The sequence below is a fragment of the Astatotilapia calliptera genome, chromosome 23 (genome assembly GCF_964374335.1).
Source record: "Astatotilapia calliptera chromosome 23, fAstCal68.1, whole genome shotgun sequence".
Classification (NCBI taxonomy): Eukaryota; Metazoa; Chordata; class Actinopteri; order Cichliformes; family Cichlidae; genus Astatotilapia; species Astatotilapia calliptera.
The window spans coordinates 41,045,723-41,072,403 of NC_137443.1; the positions used below are offsets into that span (position 1 = coordinate 41,045,723).

The 26,681-nt window shown below is 40.9% G+C and overlaps 1 protein-coding gene across 2 annotated transcripts; it reads right to left on the reverse strand.

Moving 5' to 3' along the window:
• Positions 1 to 2,741: 2,741 nt before the first annotated feature.
• On the reverse strand, positions 2,742 to 22,737 carry LOC113015990 (rho guanine nucleotide exchange factor 7-like). 2 transcript variants are annotated; one of them, XM_026158420.2, is made up of 22 exons: positions 22,221 to 22,737; positions 20,740 to 20,823; positions 17,214 to 17,298; positions 16,958 to 17,082; positions 16,567 to 16,771; positions 14,754 to 14,845; positions 13,481 to 13,575; positions 12,884 to 12,979; positions 11,977 to 12,099; positions 11,735 to 11,873; positions 11,501 to 11,560; positions 11,076 to 11,222; positions 10,694 to 10,780; positions 10,477 to 10,555; positions 9,133 to 9,263; positions 8,796 to 9,017; positions 8,543 to 8,636; positions 7,877 to 7,966; positions 7,313 to 7,471; positions 5,721 to 5,817; positions 5,373 to 5,427; positions 2,742 to 4,742 (listed from the first exon to the last, which is right to left on the reverse strand). In XM_026158420.2, exons 1-22 carry the CDS (start codon positions 22,383 to 22,385, stop codon positions 4,620 to 4,622), a joined length of 2,553 nt encoding a protein of 850 aa, XP_026014205.1. In that variant the 5' UTR covers positions 22,386 to 22,737; the 3' UTR covers positions 2,742 to 4,619. The 2 variants fall into 2 exon arrangements, with proteins under 2 accessions (XP_026014205.1, XP_026014206.1); XM_026158421.2 differs by lacking the exon at positions 7,313 to 7,471.
• Between the last annotated feature and the right edge of the window lie 3,944 nt (positions 22,738 to 26,681).

The window sequence follows — 26,681 nt, forward strand, 5'->3', positions numbered from 1 at the left end:
TTGACATGCCTCTACAATGTTGTGTGGAGATCAGGGGCAGTACGCCTGGACTGGCAGACTGGGGTGGTGGTCTCCATCTTTAAGAAGGGGGCTGGAGGGTGTGTTCCAACTACTGGGGATCACACTCCTCAGCCTCCCTGGGAAAGTCTATGCCAGGGTGCTGGAAAGGAGAGTTTGTCTGCTAGTCGAACCTCAGATACAGGTGGAACAATGCGGTTTTCGTTCTGGTCACGGAACACTGGACCAGCTCTTTATCCTCTCGACGATACTTGAGGGTGCATGGGAGTTTGCCCAACCAGTCTACATGTGTTTTGTGGACTTGGAGAAGGCATTCGACCGTGTCCCTCGGGGTGTCCTGTGGGAGGTGCTGCAGGAGTATGGGGTGTGTGGCCCATTGCTACGGGCCATTCGATCCCTATACAGCTGTTGCAAGAGCTTGGTTCACATTGCCGGCAATAAGTCGGACTCGTTCCCAGTGGGTGATGGGCTCCGCCAGCGCTACCCTTTGTCACCGATTCTGTTCATAATTTTTATGGACAGGATTTCTAGGCGCAGCGAAGTGGCGGAGGACTTTAACTTCGGTAGCCTCAGAATCTCATCTTTGCTTTTTGCGGATGATGTGGTTCTGTTGGCTTCATCGGGCGACGGCCTCCAGCTCGCACTGGAACGGTTCGCAGCCAAGTGTGAAGCAGCGGGAATGAGGATCAGCACCTCCAAATCTGAGGCCATGGTTCTCAGCCGGAAAAGGGTGGAGTGCCCACTCCGGGTCGGTGATGAGTTCCTGCCCCAAGTGGAGGAGTTCAAGTATCTCGGGGTCTTGTTCACGAGTGATGGGAGAAGGGAGCGGGAGATTGGACAGACGGATTGGTGCTGCGGCCGCAGTGACGCGGACGCTGTACCGGTCCGTCGTGGTGAAGAGCAGAGATGGGCAGTAACGCGTTACTGTAATCTGATTACTTTTTTCAAGTAACAAGTAAAGTAAGGGATTACTATTGCAAAAACGGTAATTAGATTACCGTTACTTTCCCGTAGGAACGCTGCGTTACTGCTTTACTAAAACCGTGAGTTTTTTGCGAGAATGTCTCATGACAGTGACGTAAGCGAGTGCGACATTCGTGACAACAGCTGTGTGCAGATCAACAATGGATCATATGAGTGCGGGAGAGAGTATGAGCGTGCAGCTTTTAAAGCGTGGAAGTACTGACCTTACTTTGAGTTTGATTCCATAAAAAGTGACAAAAACATTAGTGTCCGTTGTGCGTGGGAAGAAAACTTCTTTTTACAGCGAAAAAAACCTCTAAACTTCCGAGTAAGCACTGAGTGCGCTACGATGTAATGGGAAATTCACAGAGAAACTCTGGGATTCTTCAACTGACCGCGGCACACCTGCACCAGGGTAAACCTCCGCCTACCCAAGTCCTGCTTTACAGGTGAAAATAGAGCAACAGGAACGCTGAGTCTTTGACTTTATTTTCTGCTGTGTTTTACTTGCATCTATTTGAAAGACTTAGTGTAAACACACAAAAAAATTATTTTATGTGCTGGAATGTGCAGAAAATAGGTTTAAATGTTAAACTAATTTATTCAAGTCAGAGAATGTTGCATATAATTTAATTTTTGCTTGATGCATAAAGTTAAAAGATTAAAACTGATAAAACAAGTTAAAAAAAGAGACTTTTCCATTTGTTTACATTTTGTATGATGGATTATGCAGAAAAAGTAGAATTGGGCTGAAAGAAAGCTGAAAGAAAGCTTTATCACCTATTCAGGTTGTAAATCGTGTTTTTAAAAAGTAACTAAGTAACTAAGTAATTAATTATTTTGAAAATAAGTCATCAGTAAAGTAACAGGATTACTTTTTGGGGAAGTAATCAGTAATTAGTTACTGATTACTTTTTTCAAGTAACTTGACCAACACTGGTGAAGAGGGAGCTGAGTGAAAAAGCGAAGATCTCAATTTACCGGTCGATCTACATCCCTACCCTCACCTATGGCCACGAGCTGTGGGTAGTGACCGAAAGAACAAGATCGCAGATACAAGTGGCGGAAATGAGCTTCCTCCGAAGGGTGGCTGACCTCTCCCTTAGAGATAGGGTGAGAAGCTCAGCCATCCGTGAGGGGCTCAGAGTAGAGCTGCTGCTCCTCTACATCGAAAGTAGCCAGCTGAGGTGGTTCGGGCATCTGACAAGGATGCCTCCTGGGTGAGGGGTTCCGGGCATGTCCCTCTGGGAGGAGGCCCCGGGGCAGACGCAGGACATGCTGGAGAGATTATATCTCTTGGCTGGCCTGGGAACGCCTTGGTGTTCCCCCGGATAAGCTGGAGAGGGTTGGTTGGGGAGAGGGAGGTCTGGGCTTCTCTGCTTAGGCTGCTGCCCCCGGATAAAGCGGAAGAAGATGGATGGATGGATGGATGGAGTTTCACATTTATGTTTTAGGTTTTTGAAGACCTTATTATGAAATGATGCTATATTTATAATTTAGTTTAAACCATCTTTCCTTTTTGATCATCTGTCCCTTACTGTAGTATAACTGTGTTAGGAAGATGTCACAACATGCCCAGCATGGGGCTCCTAAAAAACATAAAACTGTTCAACAAAAGAAATATTAATGTGGTGCTGGCCTTACACAGGAAGGCATTCATCAAAATGCGAACAGCAGAAAAACATCAGCGCACAACAGGCAAAGAAACACCAATCAATCACAATCAATGATAGAACTTATTATGGAGACTGAGATCCACGATTGGTTCAATATTTTATTCACTCAGAGAAATGGGTGAAATAAATAGGGGGGGGGGTGATTGTTGTCACAGTAACTACTGTAATCGTCTTCACTGCTATAACATCTGAACACACAATGCATTTACATTAATCACGTTCAGTTAAATACATTAGCTAGCGCCAAAAAATGGCATACTGTATTACATAGCTTACATTAATGTGGTTCTGGTTTCAGTAATATGTCATTTGTAAGTGAAGTTTTAAAGATAAAAGCTTTAACAAAAGATTTTTTTCTCCCAATGGCACGAGAAAAGCGTAGCTTTTCTGTACAAATCACCTTTAGCGTGATCGACGAGGTCAAGTAGAAAACAACGAGTGTTACAAATCAAAGCCAGAATAAAAACATAACATCAAACATATATATGTATATATATAAAAAAAACATTGTACAATAAGTTGCGTACTGACATCATAAAAAAGATTTTCCAGTGTTGTATTGCTTTGCCTTTGGTATTGATAAAGAAGGAGTGCAGATCCGTCACTCTGAGTGTTTCGTTTACCTCTGAAAAAATTGTTAGAACTGCATGAAAACGAATGTGGGAGCTTTTCTGAGCATCGTTTTAGTGTACCGGCGCTTATGTGGAATAAAATAAAAACCTAATTGTTTTCTTAGTGTTCATATTGTTACATGGTTTCTGTTGATATTTTGAATTACATTGGGGGTTTTTAGGGTTAGACTATTTCCTACACTCTGGACTGTTCCCTGACATTTTTATTACTTTTATTTTACAGTGTACATATGATAAATAATGTGTTGCCACAAGTTAAGATGTGTTTTTAAAGGTAGCTTATACATTTTATTAATTTCACAACCATAAGATTGATCAGGAGCAAAATGCTGTTTCTTTACTTCAATGCTATCATCTCACTTTTTCCTTTTATTTTATCATTACAAAAAAAATGAGTAACCCTGCATTACAATTTCAAATCAATTTTTTTGAGATATTGCTTTGGATGTGAAATTTGAAATGGATGTGAATCTGGAACTCCCTGATGGTCATCTTAATTCCTGAGAAACCTTTTGACATTAACTACTGTTGATTTATTTTCAGCAACTACCCTTTTCTATGATTTCTTGTTTATTATTTGACAAGTTTAAGCACAATTGTCTAAACCCAGAGGTGGATAAACTGACACAGTAGGTCCAAGCAAATATCAGTAAGGCTATGCACTTATATGGATCATTTTTGTATTAACACGACACTAAAAATGCAATTTAATCCCGTAAAACCTGTGAGGTCTCTTATAAGTGCTGGTAGACTTAGATTGCATTTAAAAAGTTTGTAGTTTTTTTAAGTTCAGAAATCAGTGAACCAAAGTGATTATATTAAAATCAGAAAATGAGAAATAAAATGTGGAGTGTGGGAATAAAATTCAAGTTTCAAGGAGGAGTTTCGTCCACACAGCTCAAATATCTGTGAAATATATATGCCCATGTAGAGCTAGTGTTCATGCCCAAGGCCAGTCAGTAAAATAATTTCCTAGCAATTGTGAAATGTTGCACTAAAAAGGAATGAGAGAGAAGTACACAAGTACAGGAAAAAAAAAAGTCTTGATTCTCGTGTCAGTGTTTCAAAGATGGCTAATCAGCTCGCCTGCAGGCTAGTATGGCTTCACAGCTTTAAGGTCAGTTGGGACAGCTTTGCCAACAGCTGGCAGGTGTTTTACATTGGTCCACAGTTTGGCACACAGGTCACTGTGAAGGTCAAAGCTAGTGGAAATGGAGACATGCTGCAGTGGAATTAACTATGAGCAGCTTGTTGTCCACACAGGTTCAATGATTTCCAAGTCATTAAAAAGTCAGGAACTAATCTCATCCTTCAGTGTCTGACACAAATCTCAGAGGTTTGTTTCGTCCCAGGTCGGGTCGTTCATGTTCTTCAGAACTCTCCTCACAATCCTCTCCAGCTCTTTCCTTGCCCGCTGTTCCTCTTCTAGCGTCCTCTTCATCCTCTTGTTGTCCTGGAGGAAGGGTGAAAGGATAAGGAGAAAAAAATAGATGAAAATAAATCAAAAGAGAGACAATAGATATCAAATTCATCGCCAAAAATAAAGTGAACCTGCAAAGGCAGAAACAGGCAGAGAAAAGGTCAGGTCAAAGCCACCACAGTGATCTAGGTCATAAATAGCATCGATGCACAGAAAAGGCTTCTTTCAGCTGCTCCGTTACACCAATATGGAACTTTTGTCTTGAAACCAAAGTAAAAAACCCATGACACTGCGCTGTGCTCCACACTAAGTATATTTTTACTCATTCAGGACCTGATCTCTGTTTAGAAACAGCCTCCATCCCTACTTTGTAGCTACTACAAAAATACTCCAAAGTATTAATGATCTGCAGTAATTCTGTCAGTAGAACCAAAACCCTAATTTCTTTTATTTGTATCAGGATAAAGGATCTGCCAGTACAGCATGTGTCCTTAATTAAACATGCAGGCATGCATTCAAACACACTGCCAGCAACTTCTTGGAGACCATCTGTGTTCTTGGACCTAATTTTGAACCTTTTATGTAAAACACGAGCAATAAACTGGTTACAGTAAGAAGATCTTGGCAGCAATAACTTTGTTTCTAAAAGAACTGGAGACAGACCTGTTTGAGTTCCTGGACTTCGTCTCTGAGGCTGTACACAGTGTCCACCAGACTCCTGCAGGCACAGAAAACAGTTCTTATTTATTTAGCTTCACCAGCACTGACTGAATATGCACAGTTTCACATGTTTAAGTCTCTGCATGAGTGTTGATGTAGGATTTATATACTTTGAGATTCTGTTTAGTATCCTCCACTTTCATTAAGCATATTTATGCCTTCGATTTTTAAAACGTTTCTTTTTATTTATTGCCATAATAACTGCATGCCCACAGGGATGACAAAGGCAGTATCAGTTTTCTGTATGTAAGCATTATAGCAAACATTAAAAAAAACATCTTTGTCTCTCACCTCTCCTCTACTACAGTCTGTCCATTGCTCCTTGTTTCCTCCACTATAATCTTCTCCTCTTCTGGGAACAACACCTGGACGTCCTTCCTACTGGAACCTGATTCGACATCGACAACAGTCAGGTTATTATAAAAAATATAACCTGTGTGACAAATGCACAAACCTCTTATCATTTCAACTTGTAAACATACAGTTCAAAGAACAATATCAGAGGCTTTAACAGGTGATGCCTTACAAACTACAAGCAAGCAAATGATATAATATTACCTTCACTGCTGGCAGATATAAGATAATGAAATGTGGCACTTTCAAACACAAACCTCTGACAGACGTCTGTTCCATAAGTGCACACTGAGAAATCTGTTTCATTTTACCTGGAGCCTGACTGAGGCTATATGCACTTAATCTCCTAGGACTTGGCATACACATATGTGGACGTCACATTTTGGGTTGTCTAGAGTCCAAAATACTAAATTTTGCTCTACAAGGGAGTGATATCCACTTACGAGGACATTATACTGTCTCTGTTTTATCGAAATCTAAAAAGAATATCCTCATATGTGGCTCTCATTTTTCTTAGAAACAAAAATCAGATAAAAAAAAAAAGATAATCTGGTGATTCCTTGTTTTTACATTCACTGGGTCATAATATGCCCAAATATCAAAGAGAAATTAAAAATGCATGCCATAGAAGAGTTCAGGTCTTAGGAGGTTAAACCTGCAGTGAAAGGCAATCTGTATGGTTGTCATGAACGTATCACCAGTTATTATGTTACTGTACTTGTCTACTTGCTTGTTTTGTTTGTATACATTTCAAACAGCAATAAACATACTTTACTATCAGGTATATTAGCAGACTGCTGTATGCTAATGAGAATACACACAGGGTAATACACAGAGATAACTACTGTGTACATATTATACAGCACAGATACACAGTACACAGGTATACGGACAGCAAGGGGAAGGTTTGAATCACTACACTAATATATAAAATGCTTTGAAGAAATATCTGCCCCCTTCCTGATTTCTTAGTGTTGTCCATATTTGTCACATTTAAATATTTCTGATTATCAAACAAATTGTAATATTAGACACAGATAATGAAAGTAAACACAAAAAATCTAAACTTAAATCCGATTGAGATGCTTTGCCATGACCTTAAAGAGGCAGTACATGCTTGAAACCCTCCAGTGTGGCTGAATTAACATGAATCTACAAAGACGAGTGGGCCAAGATTCCTCCACACTGATGTAAAAGACCAATTTCCAGTTATCACAAATGCTGGATTGTAGTCCTTTCTACCAAGAGGGGAAACAATCAGTTTTTACGGGGCAATTCGTTTTGGACACAGGGCCAAGAAGGGTTTGAATAAAAAAAATTTTACCATTTAAAAACTGCATTTTGTAGCTACTCGGATTATCTTTGTCTAAAATGTGTTTTATGATATGAAACATGTAAGTGTGACAAATATGCAAAAACCTGGAAATCAGGAAGTGGGCAAATACTTTTCCACAACACTGTACATATCGATCACTATGTAAACCAGCTGGTTCAGCATCATGTCGGGGTTTGCAACATCGATATCTTACGGGAAAATGAGGCAGTCCTGTAACTATGGGCAGTCCAGATACTGTCATAATCCGAGTCCTCTGATTGGTCAGAACACGGAGGGTTGCCAGGCAAGCCAGCCACTGTGAGGCTGTTGTCAGCGAGTACGTGGTTGTGCATGAGGTCAGTTCCTTGCCAGGCTTTACAGAACCAGCAATGGACGGCATTTGAAAAACCAAATTGAATGTTTGGGGGATGAAGGAAGGAATATAAACCAAAGTGAAAGTGTAACCGATAATTTATAAAACCAGAAAACCAGGTTGTATGGGATAAAAAATATAAACATAGTGATGACAAAATTAACAAAATAAATGGATGATGTTAATAAAACCCAGTAGCACAATGTGTATGTTAACAGTTAATACAATAATTGGAGCATGAGGAAAACAGAGGAAGTGAGGTAAGACATAAAAGGAGAAGAGAGAAAAAACTGTTAGAGCCAAAAGCAGAAAACAAACAATGGTTTCCAATAAGACACAGCAACTATGTAGTTCTACGCATGATGCGTTTACATATGTTGCGCTGATGGATGTGTGCGTACTCACTGGAGTTAAGAGTCTGTCGTGTCTTGGCACTGGTACAATAAGCTTCAATGACTTTGAGTATCTGAGCATCCTCCTCTAGAGCTGCTGTACCTGAGAGACAAGGGCAGACCAGGGAACTGAGCTGATGAGACTGCACCTACACGCCCTCTGGTGGACATTTCTTCACTGTACAGCTTTCTAAAAGATTCAATAAAGGCTGACTCCAACTTCAACCACATATCAAAGTTAAAGTGATCACCAAAGAAAATCTACACAATTTGGATTTCAGCAGAGGTGAGGACTATGCATTGTTTTTATTAAAAACTGGGTTTCTGCTAATGAAATGAATATGCTGGTTTACTCTCTTAGAGAGAACTCCTTCCATTCATAAAATCTGATAGAAATGTACTTAATGGGCTGTCACAATGGACGAGTTACTTTCTTGAGTCTAAGACACTTCAAAAACTATTCCAGTTTTATTCAGTGTTACACTGCTGTCCAGCTGGAAGTTTAGCAAAATGCGTGACTCTGACAGATTAAAGATTATAGTACTTAAACATTATCTAATAGAAGCAACTGAAGAAATTTAGATTCACTACTAATAATATTATTAGTTATGTTGCTATGAAGTAATAGAAGTCCCCATGGCAACATTTTATAGTTGAAAGTTCAAGTTTCTGTTCTTACTTTTTCTGACAGTGAAGTCCTCTTCTGATGGTTTCCTCTCTGGCTTCCTCTTCGGGAGGAGCTTCTTCACATTCTTAGGACTCCTACTCATGTCCTTCAAAAAAAGATAAAAAATAAAATTCAGATTTCACTTTTTCAGTCAAGTCTTGGATTATATCACGCAATACAACAGAAGTGAATTTAGAAAAATGTTTGCAAAAAAAAGGACACCAAAAGCAATATCTATTCTGTAATAAACTATAAAATCGAGCACCTCCTTGTAGCAGAGAGCAGCAGAGGGCCGGAGTGGAGGAGCAGGGCGAAGGCAGCTTAAGCTCCAGGGTTTGGGGGTACTCGGTGGCTCCAGGGGTCCCCACATAGGGCTGCTGATTCCCATTCCATGCAAGGAGACATGGGGAAGGGTGTGGTAAGTGCTCACACTGCTCCCTCCACGAGACTCCGAGTTTCTAGAGGGAGTGACAGGGTGAGAGGGCAGCTGGGAGGAGGTGGGTGAAGTGGAAAAAGAGGAGGAATCAGAGGAGAGGAAATTAGAAGGAAATGACGTGGATGAGCTGTAATTCATTTATTTTGTAGAAAATGTGCCGACTTACTGTGTGACAGACAGACAGAGTCTTGTGTGTGGATGCAGCCGGAGCGTGGGTGTGTTTAGTGAGAAGGTCCAGCCATTCCTGCAGATCGTGCTGACTGTTACATGCTACCTGGATGCGCTCACCCTGGCTGCCTGCACAATGACCCACACAAAGTGGAAGATGTTAATATTGCAGACAAGCACACACATCATACAAATACAAAAGAAACCTGACCTTCCTCTCCCCAGTCAGTCATTCTTATATTTTCCAAATTATGCTGAATGTGCTACTTGTGTTTTGTACGACAGCCCTTACTTTTTATCCATAAGCAAAACTGACTATTTTTTACTATAAACAGATCAGTTCAAATCAAGGCTTTGTGCAGGCCAGTCTGTAACATTCATTTTGGGTTTCTGGCGGGAGGCGTGTTGGATGACAAAGCGAAGAACCAGACTCAGTTTTGCTTTCTTGAGGGTTTCTTTCAGAATCTTCACAAATCCGTCGTTCTTCATGATTCCTTCCATATTGACGAGATTCTCAGCAGCAGATGCACTGAAGCATTCTCACAGCATAATACTCCCACCACTGTTTGGCCTTTGGGTTGTACAACTCTTCCTGCTTTCTCCAAACATAAGCAACGTCTCTGCCCTAGAGCCCTAGTTTTGTCTCATCTGACCAAAGGACGCAGTTCCAGTGTGAACGACTGTGTGACGACTTCTCCAGGTCGTCTTTAGCATATTTCAGTCTAGCTTGAAGCTGTCTTTTCTGTAGAAGTGGTTTTGTTTTCTTGGACTGCAAACTTGCAACCAACTCCTGTGCAGGATTCTAACAATTACAATACCAGACTTGGCTGACTCATTCATGGGTGTCCTGATAGTTGTTCTGGATAGATCTCTCAGTAGTTTAATTTCCATAGTCTTTGGAATAATATTGTTTCACAAAAAAGCAGAAGTGTAGGTAAAACATAATAAAAAAAATTCTGAATTTTCTAAAATATTTTGTGAAGATAGTTTGTATACATGTTAAATTTTTAAATATGTCCTCAAAAAAGCAAATTATACTTGAGGGTTAAACTGCAACAGTAATCACTTTATGCTTTTCAGCATGTCCTGCAAGGAGTGTATCTTCTGGGTTCTTATTATTAATGAATTTATGCAAAAACAATCCCTGAATCTCAGAGTTTTGGCGAAAATGCCCGGACTCCCAGTGTTCCTGCCTAATGTAAATATGAGATCATCAGGAGCAAACTGTCTGTGAAACCCCATATTTGAAACAGGCCATGAGTGTAAAGATGCTGAAATCAAGTGAGATTCTATAAAAGAGCTAAGCTGAAATGTCTTGTAGTAAATGAAGAAAGGGGCTGACCAGATATTTCAAAAGCATTCTTCAAGTTTTCTCCATCCTCTATCCTGGAAATAAGCATTCCTGATAATGGTATCCGCCCCTGCAGACACAACCAGAAACAGTGTTCATCAGTGCACCAGATAAGCTAGTAATGTTTGACACCTCAAAGAAATACATGCATGTTAGTGACAGGAACATTACTGTGGAAATTACAGCGATCAAATCAAGTGTGCCATACCTGATAGATGAATCCACTCATTCTCAGGCTGGCAGAGACCATGAGCAGAGTGTGATGGAAGAGAAGGAGGTAGCATTCATTTGACTCCTGAAAAATAGGATGTTTTATTGGATTATTGCAGGGGTTTACCTTGCACTATAAAAGTGCCAAGTGCTGTATAAATAAAATTGAATTGAACTGTGAACTGAATGGTGTTCATTGTGGGAGTGAATATAAATTTCTGGTACATTCACACGGCACAGTTTGTGTAAACGCTAAGTTTAACAAGTATGCTCAGGTTTTTCTGGCTAATCAGTAGCTGGCCTGTGAGTATGCCTTTCATTTCAGAAAGACAACAACAGGTTCTGTGTGTTGTTAAGCTCTTGCAGGTCGTGATAAGTACCGGACAGTTCTGTGAGTGAACTGCGGCCTGGGACATGTGAAGGACAGGGCCAAGAGTTCGGATATCATCTCCCTCCCAGTTTCTGATCGGCTCTGTTAAAATCTGCAACACCAGTTCCTTCTTCTTCCTGATTTCCTTACACTGAGCCTGAGGACACAGAAACACAGAACAGGCATTCAAAAGCTCCGTGACATCATTTCTGATTGATACAGTGAAACAGAGGTTAAATGTACAAAAAACAGATCATAAAATTACACTCAAACTCAAAAAATGTAACATAAGACACCATTAGTCGCCTCTTATGGGTTACTTTCTGCAGGTTGAGTAGTTTGATACACTTTGTACCCCTCATTTCTGGGCTACATTAGCATGCACATTACGTTTGACTAGCTTAATGTTTAAGGACTGATAAGCATGTGTCTTACAGAGAGGTTTTTAAAGGCTGTCATAGAAGCCTGTAGATCAGCTCTGTCAGGGTGTTGGTCCTAAAAGACAGACAAGATTCAAGATTTAAGCACATGAAAACAAATAACCTTTTTCCCTCTTGTCAACATTCTCTGCCCCAGTTATCATCATTCGATAAAATGATTCAATTAAAGTTTGCAGGACTTGAGTATACTAGCAGAGATGCAGAAAGACAGGGAGCAATTCAAGCTTACTTCCATATGTCTGTCCAGTTCTTTCAGCAGGGTTGGGTATCTATCCAGTCTGATGAAGGGTTTACTTAGGCTAGTGGTCAGTGCCAAGATCCCAGGGGGGGGTGCTCCTTTTGACTCCATGTACTCTTTCAGCTCCTCACTGTGATACACACACACAGACAAAATATACAAAATACAGCACATGAGCTTACTCTTTCGGGATAGAAAGTTTTTTTCTGTGGATTAAAATGATCAGACAGTACCTGTGTTGTGTCAGTACATTGACAGCAGAAGGGTGATTAGAGCAGTAGGTCAAATAGATTTTCTTCATCTGGGGGATCAGGCCCAGGAAGAACCCTCCAATCCTCTGCTGGCTCTCAGGAAGTCTACACACACAAATGACATGACAATACCAGTCTGGATAAAAGCAGAATCCTAGTATACTTGCTGCACATAAAGATAAAAGTTTCACTCTGTGGTAATTATGGGTGTTAGCCAGCCTTCAGCCTTAACATAAAACAGAAGTGAAAACTGATGGGAAAACAACATTTCAAGACCAAACTTTAAAACTATAATGTCTTCTGTTAAAGAGATCATTTAGTGACACACAACCAATCGTCATCTATACGAATGAAACACAGGCTCAGCTGCTGTTGTTCATCAGGTTTAAGATTTTTATTACCCCCCAAAAAATCATTATCATCATTGTGTACTTGTCCAAACTGGAAAAACCGGTTGTATGACTTCATATGACCAATAGATGTCGCTGTTGTTACAATAATCGCCAACATGAAGGTCCATTCAGGACAGCTGCTGGTCTGAGTAATCTTAGTGCAACAGGATGTGAACATGGGAAGTTCATCTGAGTATTGTGCATGTTTTAGAAAGGCTATAGAGAAGTTATATGATAGTCAAAGTTCAGAAAAACATATGCTACACACACATTTAATTCCAGCACAAAAGTGAAATTAATAACCTGTAAATACAGCAGTCAAACTTTATTCAGTAAAACAAGCAAGGTTCAGAGAAGAAAGAAATGTCTGTCACTAACAAACTGACCAGTCAGTCCAAACTCCGTCCATGCATCCATCCAGTCTATCACAGGTCATCAGTCAAAACTCAAAAATATTACATGCACAGTAAAGACTAAGAAAATAAATATATACTGACTTGGTGTGCTCTTCCAAAGACTGAACCAGCATTTGCTGAAAGGTTGAAATGTCTTCCAGGTTTGCCTGAATGTGACCGATGTCAACACTGCTGAGTCTGCAGAAGAGAGGAGAGAGCAGAGCATTAACTCTGATGGTGTGTCAGAAAATATCTAACACACAAGTGTGACACACCACACTGTATATATACAGACAGATATACAGATAACCTGTCAGATCGATCCAACTATTTCATGAATTATATTCAGCCAAGTACTGTTAAAACCTTACTTGTAATTTCAAACATTTATACCCTATAAGGATAATACAGAAAAAGTATATTAAGGAAAATGTATTCAAGGTAAAGGCACTGTAATTTAAAGTACATGTCTGATGTGGATCTACCTGAAATATATAATAACAGTATGCCTGGCTCCAGAATGTACAGGGACAGCAAATAATATATTCTGTCATATGTGTGTGTAAATATTAGATATATGTGTATACATATTCAATTTAGATTTACGACAGTGTAATAGATATGCCTGTGTGCGTTTCCTCCCCCTCTAAAATCTGACTCTGTTGAATAAAACAACGAAAGGTGTAAAAATAACTCTACCTGTCTGTGGGATGAAGTGGGCGAAGGTATGAACCCAAGAGACTCTGTAACTCCCTTGAATATTCAGTCTCTGCTTCCAGGATGTTCTGTAGGACCTGAAAAAGCCATCACACACACACACACACACACACACACACACACACACACACACACACACACACACACACACACACACACACACAACATTTTCCATTACTTATGTTAAGTGATACTATTAAAATATAAAAGAAAAGAGTGAAAGAGTGAAAAAGTCCCAGGCCATTGAGTTTCCTATCACTGTAAACGTCTATCTTCAGGTTTTGGATAATTGTACAGCGTTATATGAGTTTATAAGGAAACAGCTTTTCAGTGGGAAGCGCATTTGTCACAAACTAACAGGGAAAGTCACTGGAGCCTTCGGGAACTGTAGTGTTGTCCTGGCTCGATTAGCTTTCCAAGGGTCTGACTCCGCAGGCTAACTGGCTAATCTCGCCATGACATCAGAAACCTCACAGTAATGAGGTTAATGAATTGCACGGTGACAGATAAGACAGTGCTGTGTCTCCCCTCAGGCCAGGAGCCAGTATGTTTACCAGCATTTTAAGCAACTGTAAATTATATTTTTGTATATATTATTTTATATATTATATTTTTTTATTTAAAAATGATCTATAAGAGGAGATGGAGACGATGCCAGTGTGCAACCAATCATGAAAAAGCACACAAACAGATGAAAAGCATGCATCTTCTACTTTAAAAGCTTCTGTTCTAAGGCTTTGGGGGATTCTTTTATGAGAAAAAACACAATAACTTTTATCTATGTCTTCGTGTTTTTGAATTTCTTTTTTAGGAACAGCTTTGACTTCAGGCACGTCTGTGTGTGCGTGTGTGTGTGAGACACACTCAGGTAAACCACCCAATGATGGATAGTCTTGTGAGGTTTTGCAGCTTGTTGCATTATTGAAACACTCACAAACACTCACGCAAGCATCAGCAGTAGCCAACCCTGAGGCAAGGCTGCCCCAGAAACCAGTGGAATGGAAGAAATAACCTACATTACATCTGCGCCACACTCACACACACACATATGCACGTACACACAAGGATGACACACGTAGGGGTGCTATGCAAGCTCCACAATTACATGCTACACAATCATTAAATAGATGTGTGGAAAAGAACAGATTGCAACAGTCCACAAAAGCCCACACACTTAAGAAATCCATCCATTGGCACAATGTAGGTGAGCAAACACTCACACACAAATAGAATTTCTTAAGATTGTGATACTTACCACATTGTAATAGGTCTTGTTGATGATAGTGGTATCAAAGCCTTTAGGCGGACTTTTGAGCGTCCCAGACTTTGGCTTGTCTAACGTTTTGTCTAAAAATATCAACAAAAGAAAAAAAAATGGAGAAAGAGGGTCACTGGCTTTAAAATAGAGATAAAAACAAAATACAAGCTACATACAAATTTTGTCAAATAAAAATAAAAGTGATGTGCTCATATAACAACACAACACATTCTTAAGTCACTGTGTGTTTTACTTTACCAACTTAACTCCCTACAGTTTTCTTTCTAAGAATTTAAGACAAACTTGATCAAAAGGCAAAGGTCAACAACCAAAAAGTAACAGTTCTGATCGCTCACACAGCAACTAAAGCAATAAATCTTCCTTTCACTGTGGCGCACTGATACCGATCTAGTAAAAAAAGATCAACAGTCACTGCACAAGAGCACCCAGAAAATCTCCCTCAGAAAATGTCACATAGAAACAATTTTTTTGGGATGAAAGCTCCAACATTCTCCAACTGCAGGACAATGTTGTGGCTGATCCAGTATGTAGGTCAACCAGTGATTGAATGCTATAACTCATTGACTCGACAATGTCATGTCATTTCATTGTCCAGGCCACTGTTATTACAGCCCTGGGTGGCCCATAACAGAAACCTTCTCGTATTCTTCTCTTCACTATTTGTAGACACTGCAAAGTAAGGCAAGACGAGCGACAACAGCACAAAAGTATGTTCCAGATAATGGTCGCCTTAATGCACTTTTTAAACTCACCCGACAGACTACAGAAACTAAAGAGCAACCTAAGGAAGCTATGAAAGACACTTTCCGAGATCTTGGTTCATTGCTCTCAAAAAGAATGCTTTATGTCATCGCTGTTGACTCTACAAACAGGCACAGCAATCACAAGTATAAGCCTGCTATCTCACACATCAAACAACTCCCACTGGACATTTGGATTTACTGCCATTCCTCAGAGTGCTGTTATCACGGTTGAAGTTTTCTGCTGTGATGTTAAAGTCAGGAAGTTTCTTTTTATACAGCAGTTCTGGAACTTCCTTTCTTTGTGTTATTGCAAAGCTTTCTTCCTTCTGTCCTGCCTTTCCTCCCCCAAAAGCAACAAAACTAACCAACAAATTTAACCTAAGATGTCAAAAGAAGAAACACCATGTTAGTATTAAAATAAAGGCAGAAAAAGCTCATATATGTTGATTATTGTTGAATTCCAGGGTGAAGAAACCTAACTATGCAACTATGTTAAAGAACGGCGAGGAATGAGGGGAATTTCTGAACAAAACAAACAAACCTAAAAAGAAACATGACATATGAAATAAATCTCAATTACAGTACGTGCCAAGGATATCTTGTCCAGTCCTTGAGAAATCATTCAACTAAAAGAGGTCAGGAAGTTATAATCAGTAAGAACAGACATGCAGGAAGTCTGTTTGTGTGTATCTGGTTGTGTGTCTTTGCTGCTGCTTTGGGGGAAACAACCCTCACTTTAAATTGATATTAGCAGTGTTTTTTTTTTCAATTCCAATGTTTATTTTACTGCATTTTAGAACTTGAAACTGTCATATAATATTAATGGCTCATATCGTGCATGATGGAAGCAAAATGTTCAAAATATTTTATAAGCAAGCTGCTCTAAATCTGCTGACAGGCTTGAAGATGGGAATATGTAAAGTCAAACATCTTAACATGAGGCCCATGTGCAGAAAGGTATCAAACTGTCCTCTGTGACCAAAGCAATAAGGAGTTATTTCTCCTCAGTGGTGCACAACATCTGAAGCAGTAATAGTTTAACCCACCATTTCCTTTCAGCTCCCGTACATAGTTACTGGGGAACCACCCAGTCTTGTCCTTCAGCGTGCCTTCCCACCAGCCCCCCTCCTCCTGCCTGGTCACAATAATGAGGTCACCCTTGGAGAAAGACAGTTCGTCCTCATTGGTCTGCTGGAAGGGGAAGCGTGCCCTGACCAACAGCTGGCCACACCCACTGCCCTCTGACATGTCCTGTGAACGAGAGGAGCGGAAAACAACGTGAAAACAGAAAGCTGTTATTTATTAGTCGTGTTCAGGCAGGCACCACCTTCAGGGGACTTTAGAGGATTAAACTTTTTCACAACACAATAATATTTCTAACCCTGTTGCTGTTTGTTTGCTGTTATTACCGTTCTTATCTTTGACGTGGTTACTCACCAGGCTGCGGTACTGAGGCTGCAGCAGTTTCAAGGAGCGACTCTGAGTGTTCAGAGAGTCAAAGGACTTGATCCTTGAGGTTGAGGAGTGTGCCACACATACGGTGTCCCCAGAAACACTCAAATCTGCAAATGCATGATGCAACTGAATACATCTTAAATTCATGTGGTGGCCAAACAGGAAGATGCTCCAAAAAAGTCCAAATGTTTGCAGAGATGGAATAAATACTGCTCTCACACACACACAGTGATCTTACCTTCAGTAGCTTTGTTGAGGGCAACCAAGGAGTTTAGCACCTTAGAGAAGTTCAGTCCCTGCAGCAGGTCATTGACCTCGAAAGGCTTCAAGGAGAGAAAACCAAATAAAGAATATGAAGGGAATTTTAGAACAGCAATAAACCATAGAGAGGTTTGACGTAAAGTGGGGAAAATACACATTCATAATAAATTCATAGAGCATGACATCAAGAATCACACAAACTGCCTTCCTGAAATAGCTGTGCATGTATCTCACATAGAAATGTGGAAGCAAATAAAAGGGGTTTGAAAAACAAAGGGCAACAAAAAACAAGACTACAAGAAAATATCTTCTTCCTATTTGGTTCACTTCAATAATTGTAAATGTACATAATGAAGAAGTATGTCTGCCTAAAAAATTAAGAAACACAAGTAGTTAGTGGGGGGCTTACATCCCTACTCCAACTACAGTCTGGACCAGGATTACTTAAAGTCTGAGCCCCCCCCCCCTCATTAATCTCCACATTACACACACAGACACACAAAACCATAATCAACATACTTGTGAGGCTCCTAATCTTGTGTACACCACACACACTGAATGACTTCTAAATTCCCAAGCCGTGAAGGTGGGGCGATACTGAGGCATAAAAGTCAGCTTTGGAAAATAGAGCTATTTAAAAAGAAAGAACATCTGTAATCTTCATTCTCTGTTTCTGCGCAGACTGAGTCGCTTTGATCTAATAAATAAAACCACACTGTCCTTTTATGTTGCCTTTTTCGGAAAGTGCTCTGGTTTGATTTATGCATACAAGCTTGACTGGTAGTCAAGAGCAGCGTGGACCCAAAAGTTAATTCACACGTTCACCTCTCCTACTGGCACTGGCCCAAGACACAAAATGAGACTTAGCAACAGTGCTACAGCTGCATGTGAACACATTTTAGCAGTTTAATGCAGGCCCCTGATCAATCTGACACCTGACACAAAAAAAGCACTTTAACTAATGAAGGAAAATGCATTTGACACAGACATCCTACGTGTTACATTTGGCAGTTACTGACAAATGTTCTTACTTCTGTCCAACCAGAGTCCTAAGATTTAGGCTAGGATTACTTTAGCTCCACTGAAGCATATTAGGCTGAAAGAAAAAATGTACTACAATTACAAATTCAGACAATCCTTAAAAAAAAAAATCAAGCATGCAATATGCTTGTCTTACACTTTGCCCTGTAGATTTTCTCGCCTGCATCTGTAGACGAGCACCTACCGTCACAACTCACTTACAACAAACACCTGTCATAGGTCAAACAGCTTACCTGATTATAGGCAGCACTTGATCTACTGTTGCAGCGAAGGCACTCAAAATGCACAGGATCACTGTCCCACCCTGGTCAAGTTTAATTAACAGCAGACGCCAATCTATGATCACGACTGTTTTTTGGGGGGTTTTTTATTAACTGTGCAGCTCTTCTTAATCACGTTCAGCGTTCGTCCACGCTCAAGCCGGCACTTATTGCCCGCTCTCTAATCCTCTTGTGCTGGACACACACAGTCTGGCTCGCCCTCTTCTTGTCCCGAGGACTGTCTGAGAGAATTACAATGCTGATGTCAGTCAGACTGCTAGTAATGGAGACCTTGGCTTCCAGCAACATGGCTGGCATGCCTCTAATCAAGCTGATTGGAAAACCCACTGGCTCGGGCTGCCTGGCGTGCAGCATTACATCAGCCCACTCTTTTACTCTCCTTCATTTCATCTTTTCATGCTCCTTCCATTCCTCTTCTAAAAGCCCACAGTTGTTTTCCAAGTCCTGAGCGAAACCACGCTACACGTCTAGAACCTTGACTCTTGTGTTGCGTAATCTACTCTTCTCAATTATGACCCCATGGCTTTTTCCAGATCAATAGTGTGTACATGGGTGTGTGTGTGTCACATCATACACTATTTACTAGCTTTCTCTTCACACTCACTGTGAGCCAGGATATAACCTGGCTCCTGGGCCTGCCGTTGTGCAAACACAGACAGAAGCACACACCCTAATATGCGATTCTGAACACTGAGAGCGGTATGGATATTTTTAGCACAGCATTTTATAACAAATTCAATATCCAGCTTCATACTTAACCCTTTCTTTGCCAAACAACTGCTTATTCATTCCCAAATATTAACGGCAGTAGTTGAAACAGCATTCAGATCAGCAGAAAAGTCTGCTCCACCTCCAACAACACACTCCCTTTGACTTAAAGCACGCCCCAAATGAGAACTATGGTAATGATCAAGTCACACATTAACTACCTGTGTTTTTCTCTTATTCCAAATGGGATCACCCACAACTCAATGGTATCGACCAGCAACGCACCAATATAACCGACAGACATTGATGTCATTCTCTGTCATTATAAAGGATATTAACCTGTGGTGATGGCCTGTGTTTAGCTGTTGTGTCCCACGTGGAAGCAAAGAATAAACAAGTGATAAGAAAAATGACAAATAAATAAAAAAACATAAAAATGGATCACTCCTAGCATCAGCTCTTTTTATTTTAGACCCTAGTATGGGCCCAGAATTTCACATTTGGTGCATCTTTAGTCTGGACTATAGTCATCCTGAAAACAAACATACCCAATTATTGATCTGTTGTGCAGTCTGAATACTGCTGCCAAGTCAGAAATGAAAACAGAGCATCCACGCTTATCTCTGCTTCTTGTTTCCATAACTACAAATGGTCTACAGGCAGCAACAGCCATACAAGCCTGTGGGCTCGAAACATCTTTGAGACAGACTGAAAATCAACTCATTTTGGCCTACTTTTACTGGCTCTGCTCCTCACAGTCAACACCACAGCTGGTGCTTTTCAGCATGGGTAGAGGAGTGTATCATATGAGGATACGCCCACCTTGTCTAAATAAAAGCAAAACTGTGCAACTTTTATATAAAGCACCACGCATGTAGGCGTTTGCTAAAGACTTTATCAATGACTAACTAGTAAAAACTATAACTTTCGAGTTTATTTTTATGAAAAATCATTCCGAAGTTTGCCTGGACCACATGAACATCACATAAACCGCACACCTGATGATATAAAGCCTCATATTTACAGATTATTATACAGTAATAAAGCTTAAAAGTGTCTGAATACCCCAAAATGGCTCATATAGGTATGTACAAAGCTTTAGTAAGCATTAATAAAGCTGAAAAGGGCTTCCATTAGGATCTATTTCTTATGAGGTCACCTTCTTCCAGTGTTTTTCAGTGTTTATAAATATGTAATTAACGAATTGAATTAAAAGAAGTGGAGACAATTGTGTCGTTGTGTTTTAATGCTTCCTCGAGGAGAAATAGCCACAGGTATTCACTCATTAACGACACACTTTCAGCTCGTGAGTACTGTCTCGTGCCATTAGCAGCTACTATAACAAATGCATTTTTTAAGTAAAAAAAAAAAAGAGGGTCCATTCAAACAATGAAACTCTCTGTGAAACCACAGGACACGCTGCACCCGAGGCTTCCCGCAGTTAATGGGCACATTACGGGTGCATTAACTCACCTCCACACCGAAAGCCCCGCAGCCTTTAACAAACTCGGTTATGTTCCTCTGACACTCGCTGTCGCCCCTCGGCTCCTGGAAAAACTGTGCACGAAGAAAAAAACACAACAACACCAAATTAGCCCAAATTGTCAACTCATAATAGACACAGAAGAGTTCCTGAAGGTGTCTAAGGTTTCGTCCGCTTGAAAACAATCTTATTCCAGCCGTTTGCTGCCTATGCACTTGCTGCTTTCCAGGATCAAGCCAGCTCGGGTAATCAGTCAAACTTCCGGGTTTAACTTTCAGAGTAAAAGCATTATTTTCATACCTTTAACTGCCTGCTTTCGTTAAACAATAATAAGAAAGTAGCCAACAAATACACAGAGCTTGTACTATAATGTAATTTTTCAGCTAGTTCATCGGGTTTTAATGTTATCATCATACACTACTTATCACAAAATGTGCTTAACAGAAATAAAAAAAACAACATTCTAACTTAAAATAAGCGCATAGTCTTCACCGAAGACAACTAGCTATGAGCTATCCTCCTAAATAAGAAAAATATTAATAATAATTCTAATGAGCAACAAGCCGTAGATAATGACATGGTTCGTGCCTTTATTTTGATAGGACGACTCCCTCCCTGTGCGCAGGTTACTTTGAAACAGGTTTAAGATCTCCCAGGGAGGTTGGATAAGTAGGATATGACGTTGACTGGTTCATGGTCCACTCTGTGTGTGTGTGTGTGTGTGTGTGTGTGTGTGTGTGTGTGTGTGTGTGTGTGTGTGTGTGTGTGTGTGTGTGTGTGTGTGTGTGTGATGAGCTGATAAGCCTGTACATTAAAGCAGTAAGCTTCCTAAACTCTAGAACTGGCTCTGACTTCCTATGAAGCAAAACACATGTAGTGTCATAGTTGAATAATGATGATATAAGTAGCGTGCATTAAGTATAATTGGCAGTTAGAAGTATTTCTGCTGGTATTAGGTGCGTTTCAGTAAAATATTATATTATTAATGCAGAAGTCGGGTCACATTTACATATAACTTCACAAGCTGCCTCCTGCTTTTATATTCCCATAGACATGAATATTTTTTTAATTGTGAAATGAAAATAACACTTGAGGGGAAAAAAGAAGCCTGTACTGCAGTGGTGAGTATCAAATTGTCGTATTTTCAAGTAGCAAGAACTGATTTTAGATTTTCCTCACAATCAACTAAAAAAAAATGTAAGAGAAAAAAATCTTATATTCTGCAAAGTGATTGGGGTGGGGGGGTTTTTTGTTTTTGTTTTTTAAGATTGTTATTTTTAAACCCTACACATCCAGGGATATTTAATTCCGCAGGATGAAGCTTAATTGGTCTCATGTAATATTTATCATGAAGCTCTTATCATGAACACTTTTAACACAGTTTTCCTTTCTTTTGCTTCCCCATATTATATCGATTTCACTGGGTTATTATTAGTCAGTTGTACCTCTTTCTCCCCTTGCATTTACTTACTTTGTCCACCGTCCCGGGTCTGAGTCGCTCCAGCAGCCTGCACAGCACCGCTCCATCCTGCAGGGACGCCTGGAGGAAAGCCTCTGGATCCGAGATGCTTTTCTTGGGAGACTCCAGGACTCCGAGCGTTATGAGCCACGTTACCGTCTGTTCGGCTGAATTCATGCTTGACTTTCAGATGTCATAAAAAACAACAAAAGCAGCGGCGGGGGGTAGCAGCAGCACTCTCCCCTGTTAGTGTCTGCGCTAACCTACTTGTGGTTTGTCCAAAATCAGACGGCGGCGTCAGCCCCGCCTTGTTTTGAACACTACAATCAGCGCGCACTGGCTGGATCCTCTGCGCTGTTTTTTCCTGCTATAGAAAAAATAAGGTGGAAGTGAGAAATACCGCTTTTCCTTCCTCTAACAGCCCCTCATTGTCTGCGCTCTGGCTCTCCCTCAGCGGATGTTGGCATCACCTTTGCTCAAACACAACTGTAGCAGCGGCATTATTGTCAAACCAGCTGCTCCAAGAAGCAACTTCCTTTAATGGTTTACAAATTAAAAGTCTAACGCAACAACAACAAAATGAATCTGATACAAAGTAACTACAGGGCCAGTATTGCTTATACCGATACTGATCCCGATACTTTTAATCTATAAAAGCAGCTTATTTAGGGGAGCTCAGTGTTTCATAACTTTTCGAGGAATCAATTTTTGGGGGAAAGCTGGACTCTTTGCACTTAGGGTCAGTATCTGTTGTTTAAAAATTCTATAGGTAATAAAAAAATACAATTGACAGTCAACACAAAAGAATTCAAACATTTTTTTTAGAATTCATGTTTGATTTATACTTTTTTATTTACAAAATTTAATTTACTGTCGATATTTGGCAACAAGACACAGGCTGAGCTGGCTGACATAATAGTGTGCATGTGGTATTGCTAAAGCAGCATTTCTGTATAGTACCACTGAAAATTCAGTTTAGAGGACACAGTAAAGTGTCAAGTCTGTTGTTTAATTAGAGAAAGCACTAAGACAGAATGAGGCCATGGTCTTTTCCATGGTGGAGTGACTTTTCGTTTGGTTCTTGGCAAAGGCGGCCGCACGTTTCTCCTCTCCTCCTTTCCCTTATCTTCCCTGCTTAGCTTCTTGTGTCCTTGTCTTGTCTTGTGTTTTTTGTATTACTTTTCCCTGGAACACTCTCTCACAGTCTGTTCTCTAAAACCTAAAGAGAATTATGGATTTGATCAACTGGTCTCTGAATGCTATTGACACCCTTTTCTCAACGAGAACTCTGGGCTCGGGAGAGCCCGAGTGCCCTGGAGGTACTTACCCTGGACGTACACGATGGACGGGTGGCAGAAATGGAGGATCGTGTGCCTGGCGGGACTGTCGATCAAGGACGCTGAAGATATCTACCTATTTGGAACCATGATAACAGGGTTCTTGCTGATTGGAGCTGGCTTGGCCCTGGCTTATCGAAGAATTAAGAAAGCGGAACCGGCTGGAAAGACGGCGCAGTGGCAGGACAACCCGTTCTCACTCCCGAGGCATAACATGTCGACGTTTTGTCACGTCCCGCTGTGTTCCTGAGGAACGCGAAAGGAGACCTTCGGCGTTCTTATGGTACGCGGCGGGTTATGGCTGGAATCCAGTGCAATGACGCTCCCGCGGTAATAGACGTTTCAGCCCTGTTTTCCAGCCCTAAACCTAACCTTATTCCTGATCTTAACCAGGACTATAATAATGTTAAATAGCGTGTTTCTAAGCGATTTGAAGAAAAAGAGCGAACATGTGTAGATGGAGTCCAGAGGGTTCTCATATTTCCTCTTTTTTTCCGAGGTCGTCATTTAGGAACGTGGTGGGTAGCCGAAAACGTAATATGTTGACGATTTGTCACCTAGCGTAAAATGTTACGCTTTGGGAGTGAGAACGTGTTGGGCAGGATGGCTGCTGTGTTTGTCTAGGATTACTCCTCACCCCCTACCAACCCTGTTGCTGGTCACGTGCTCCATAATGTTATACTGTGGACATTTATGTGCTTTCTGTGCAGAGGAGTTTTTTTGTTTCCTGTTCTCATGGTGTCCTCCCATAGGAGCCCAGCATGAGTAGAGGTCTCTTTTTTCCTCTTGTACTTTCCCATTGTAGTGTATATTTCAGTGGTTTTCTGTAATGCAACCGTTCACTGACTTGTATCCCCATGTGATGTCTGTGTCGTGTGTGTAAGGTCAGGGGGCGGGTTCATTCCACTGCAGGGCAACCTGCATGTGGCGAATAAAATTTGAACTTGAACTTGAACTTGAACTTGCCCACTCAGGGCACGAGACCCTGCCCCAAGTGGATGAGTTTAAGTATCTCGGGGTCTTTTTCACGATTGGTGCAGCAGCCGCAGTGACGCGGACGCTATACCAGTCTGTTGTGGTGAAGAGCGAGCTGAGTGTAAAAGCGAAGCTCTCAATTTACCAGTCGATCTACGCCCCTACCCTCACCTATGGTTGCGAGCTGTGGGTAGTGACCGAAAGAACAAGATCGCGAATACAAGCGGCAGAAATGGGCTTACTCTGAAGGGTGGCTGGCCTCTCCCTTAGAGATAGGGTGAGAAGTTCGGCCATTCGGGAGGGGCTCAGAGTAGAGCCACTGCTCCTCCACATCAAAAGGAGCCAGTTGAGGTGGTTCGGGCATCTGGCAAGGATGCCCCCTGGGCGCCTCCTGGGCGAGGTTTTCCAGGCATGTCCGACTGGGAGGAGGCAGACCCAGGACACGCTAGAGAGATTATATCTCTCAGCTGGCCTGGGAACGCCGTGGTGTTCCCCCGGACAAGCTGGAGGAGGTGGCTGGGGAGAGGGAGGCCTGGGCTTCTCTGCTTAGGGTGCTGCCCCCGCGACCGGGCCCCGGATAAGTGGAAGAAAATGGATGGATGGACTAAGACAGAATACATAAAGGATGGGTGTAAATTTACTTTATATTTTCTTTATATTTACACCCAAAAAGATGTCATAAATGCTGTCATTTTGTTTTAGTAAACAAATCAGAAAGTGTAAATAAATCTATTTTAATCACTGATGTTAAGGGCCAAGCTGTCTTAATTTACCTGCTAGACAGAAATTTTTTAATTATTTTTTTTTCTTGGTGTACCCTTTATTTTGAAGGTAAACTCTCCTGACTTCCGTTTTAACCTTTACCCTCCTCCAGTGTTTTGACAGCTGCACGTCACAGGACCGTCCCATTGATGACTAACAGGCTAATTAAAGCACACAGAGCAGATTCCCCGCGTTGTTGACAGATACGTGCAGATGTGGTGATTTATCCACGCGGTAACGTACTCATAAAATATTGTGTCTTCATTGTATGGCCTTAAATGACTAGCTGGCTTTTACAGCGACAATTTTGTAAGAGGCTTGACTGTCATCAGTTAGCAGTTAAGGAAATGCACTTAATGCTCATCAGTCAGTAATGAACCATAACTCGACTGGGAAAACCCTTTCCCATTAACTGCGCTAAACTGGACTCTGTCGCCTCCTGCCGGACAGCATGGTTCATGGGTTATTTCTGATTCCTAACTGCTGTTTGTTTATAAATAAACAATAGAATCTAAATTCCTGCAATAACAGCAGCTACACGGTGGCTTTAAAACACAATGGCATAGGAAAATGTAATTATATTGTCACATAGCTATCTGACTCTTTGGAGGAATTATGCATGAATTAATGAGTATCTTGTAAAACTCAAACAGAAAGCTGTCAAACGTTTGACAGCTAATTGTGCTAAACTGTTTGCATTTGTATTTAAAGTTTAAAAGTTTTACAATAGCTTCATTTTCAACCTCAGTGCCTCCTCATTACAAATGACCCCGTGTTGCAAACCAGGAAGGACCGCTGTGTCCAAACCCTATTCTACTTTAAGCCCAGAGAGGCTATTAGATAAGATAGATAAAAATAATATACAGAAGAAAATTGATTCATAGCATAATTAAGTAACAAGTGTTCACTTTAGATTAATTATGAACACAATACAAATTACTACAGGAAAAATCCATTTGGAAATGTTGCATATGCATAGCAACTCCATGAAATTTTCAGGAGACTCACCTACAAACAGCACTAATAAACAAACGCCTAAACTTTTGGTAAATATAATCCCAAACATAACGTTAGACAAAGTGAAAGCTGCTTTCAACCTGGGTCACACATACACATTACAAACGCCAAACGTACACGGCTCATAGCATTTAAAGGAACATTTGCACAAGGCACGCAGTAGTTTGTATGGCCCCCACATGCTTGTATGCATCCCTGCTAACATCAGAGCCTGCTCTTAATGAGATGACTGATGGTTTCCTGGACGATTGGATGGAAACATAATGTCCCAGAGGTGTTCTGTTGGATTTAGTTATGTCACTATATGGATATGCCCCCCACAGACCATCACTGACTTACCACCAAACTGGTCATGCTGAATGATGTTACAGACAGCGTAACA